This window comes from Eimeria mitis, genomic scaffold (assembly GCF_000499745.2).
Source record: "Eimeria mitis Houghton genomic scaffold, Emh_scaff1207, whole genome shotgun sequence".
Lineage (NCBI taxonomy): Eukaryota > Apicomplexa > Conoidasida > Eucoccidiorida > Eimeriidae > Eimeria > Eimeria mitis.
In genome coordinates, this window is record NW_013568206.1 from 9,123 (window position 1) to 10,006 (window position 884).

Below are 884 nucleotides of genomic sequence, written 5' to 3' on the forward strand. Positions count from 1 at the left end.
GGCAGCAGGAGTTGGAGCAGCAGCAGCAGCAGGAGCAACGGCTGCAGCAGCTGTAGCAGCAGCAACAGGAATTGCTGCAGTAGTAGCACTGGTTGCGGCAGCAGCTGCAGCAGCAGCAAATAATAAATGTGAGTCCTCAACGCAGCGAAATCACAGCAGCAGCAACAGCAGCAGCAGCAGCAGCAGCAGCAGTAGTCAATCTAAACCCTAAACCCTAAACCCTAAACCCTAACCATGGAGTTTATCGTTTTGTGGTTTTTGAGGGTTTGCGGCAAACCCTCGCGAGAAGCTAAAAACATTTCTTTCTGCTGGCAGCCTCCACCGGTACCCCAGCCAGTCTTCTAGCTGCTGCTGCTGCTGCTGCTGCTGCTGCTGCTGCTGCTGCTGTTGCTGCTGCTGCTGCAGGTCTAGCACTATAAGAGAAGAGGTATCGTCGACAGCGAAAACATCATAAGTGGAAAAACCAGCAGCTGCAGCAAGCTGCTGCGCCCTCTCAGCTGCCTTGCTGCTGTTGCTGTTGCTGCTGCTGCTGCTGCTGCTGCTGCTGCTGCTGCTGCTGCTGCTGTCGGGTTCGTGAAAGATACGCAGCATCCATTTGCTGCTGTTTGCTGCTACGCAGCGCCAGCGGCCGAACCAGGGGGGTGTCTGCAGCCGCACCAATTCCCTCAGCTCCTCATCGTCCTGCTGCTGCTGCTGCTGCTGCTGCTGCTGCTGCTGCTGCTGCTGCTGTTTGTCTGGTGATAGATTCTCGTGGGACTTGGGGTGTACATGCAGGTAGATATTACTAAACAGGTTTGTTAGAGACAGAGGAACTGCAGCAGCAGCAGCAATAGCAGCAGCAGCAGCAGCAGCAGCAACGAAAGGAGATTCTGACAGGGCACCCA

General features: G+C 55.3%; 1 protein-coding gene across 1 annotated transcript in view; it reads right to left on the reverse strand.

Moving 5' to 3' along the window:
• The window catches only part of EMH_0031870 (Gpi16 subunit, GPI transamidase domain-containing protein, putative), a gene marked incomplete at both ends in the record, with an annotated part of 4,893 nt that overhangs the window by 2,334 nt on the left and 1,675 nt on the right, over positions 1 to 884 (reverse strand). Inside the window, one exon of the mRNA XM_013494574.1 lies at positions 234 to 812. Coding sequence (XP_013350028.1) covers positions 234 to 812 — 579 coding nt within the window. The remainder of the gene's footprint in view (positions 1 to 233; positions 813 to 884) is intronic.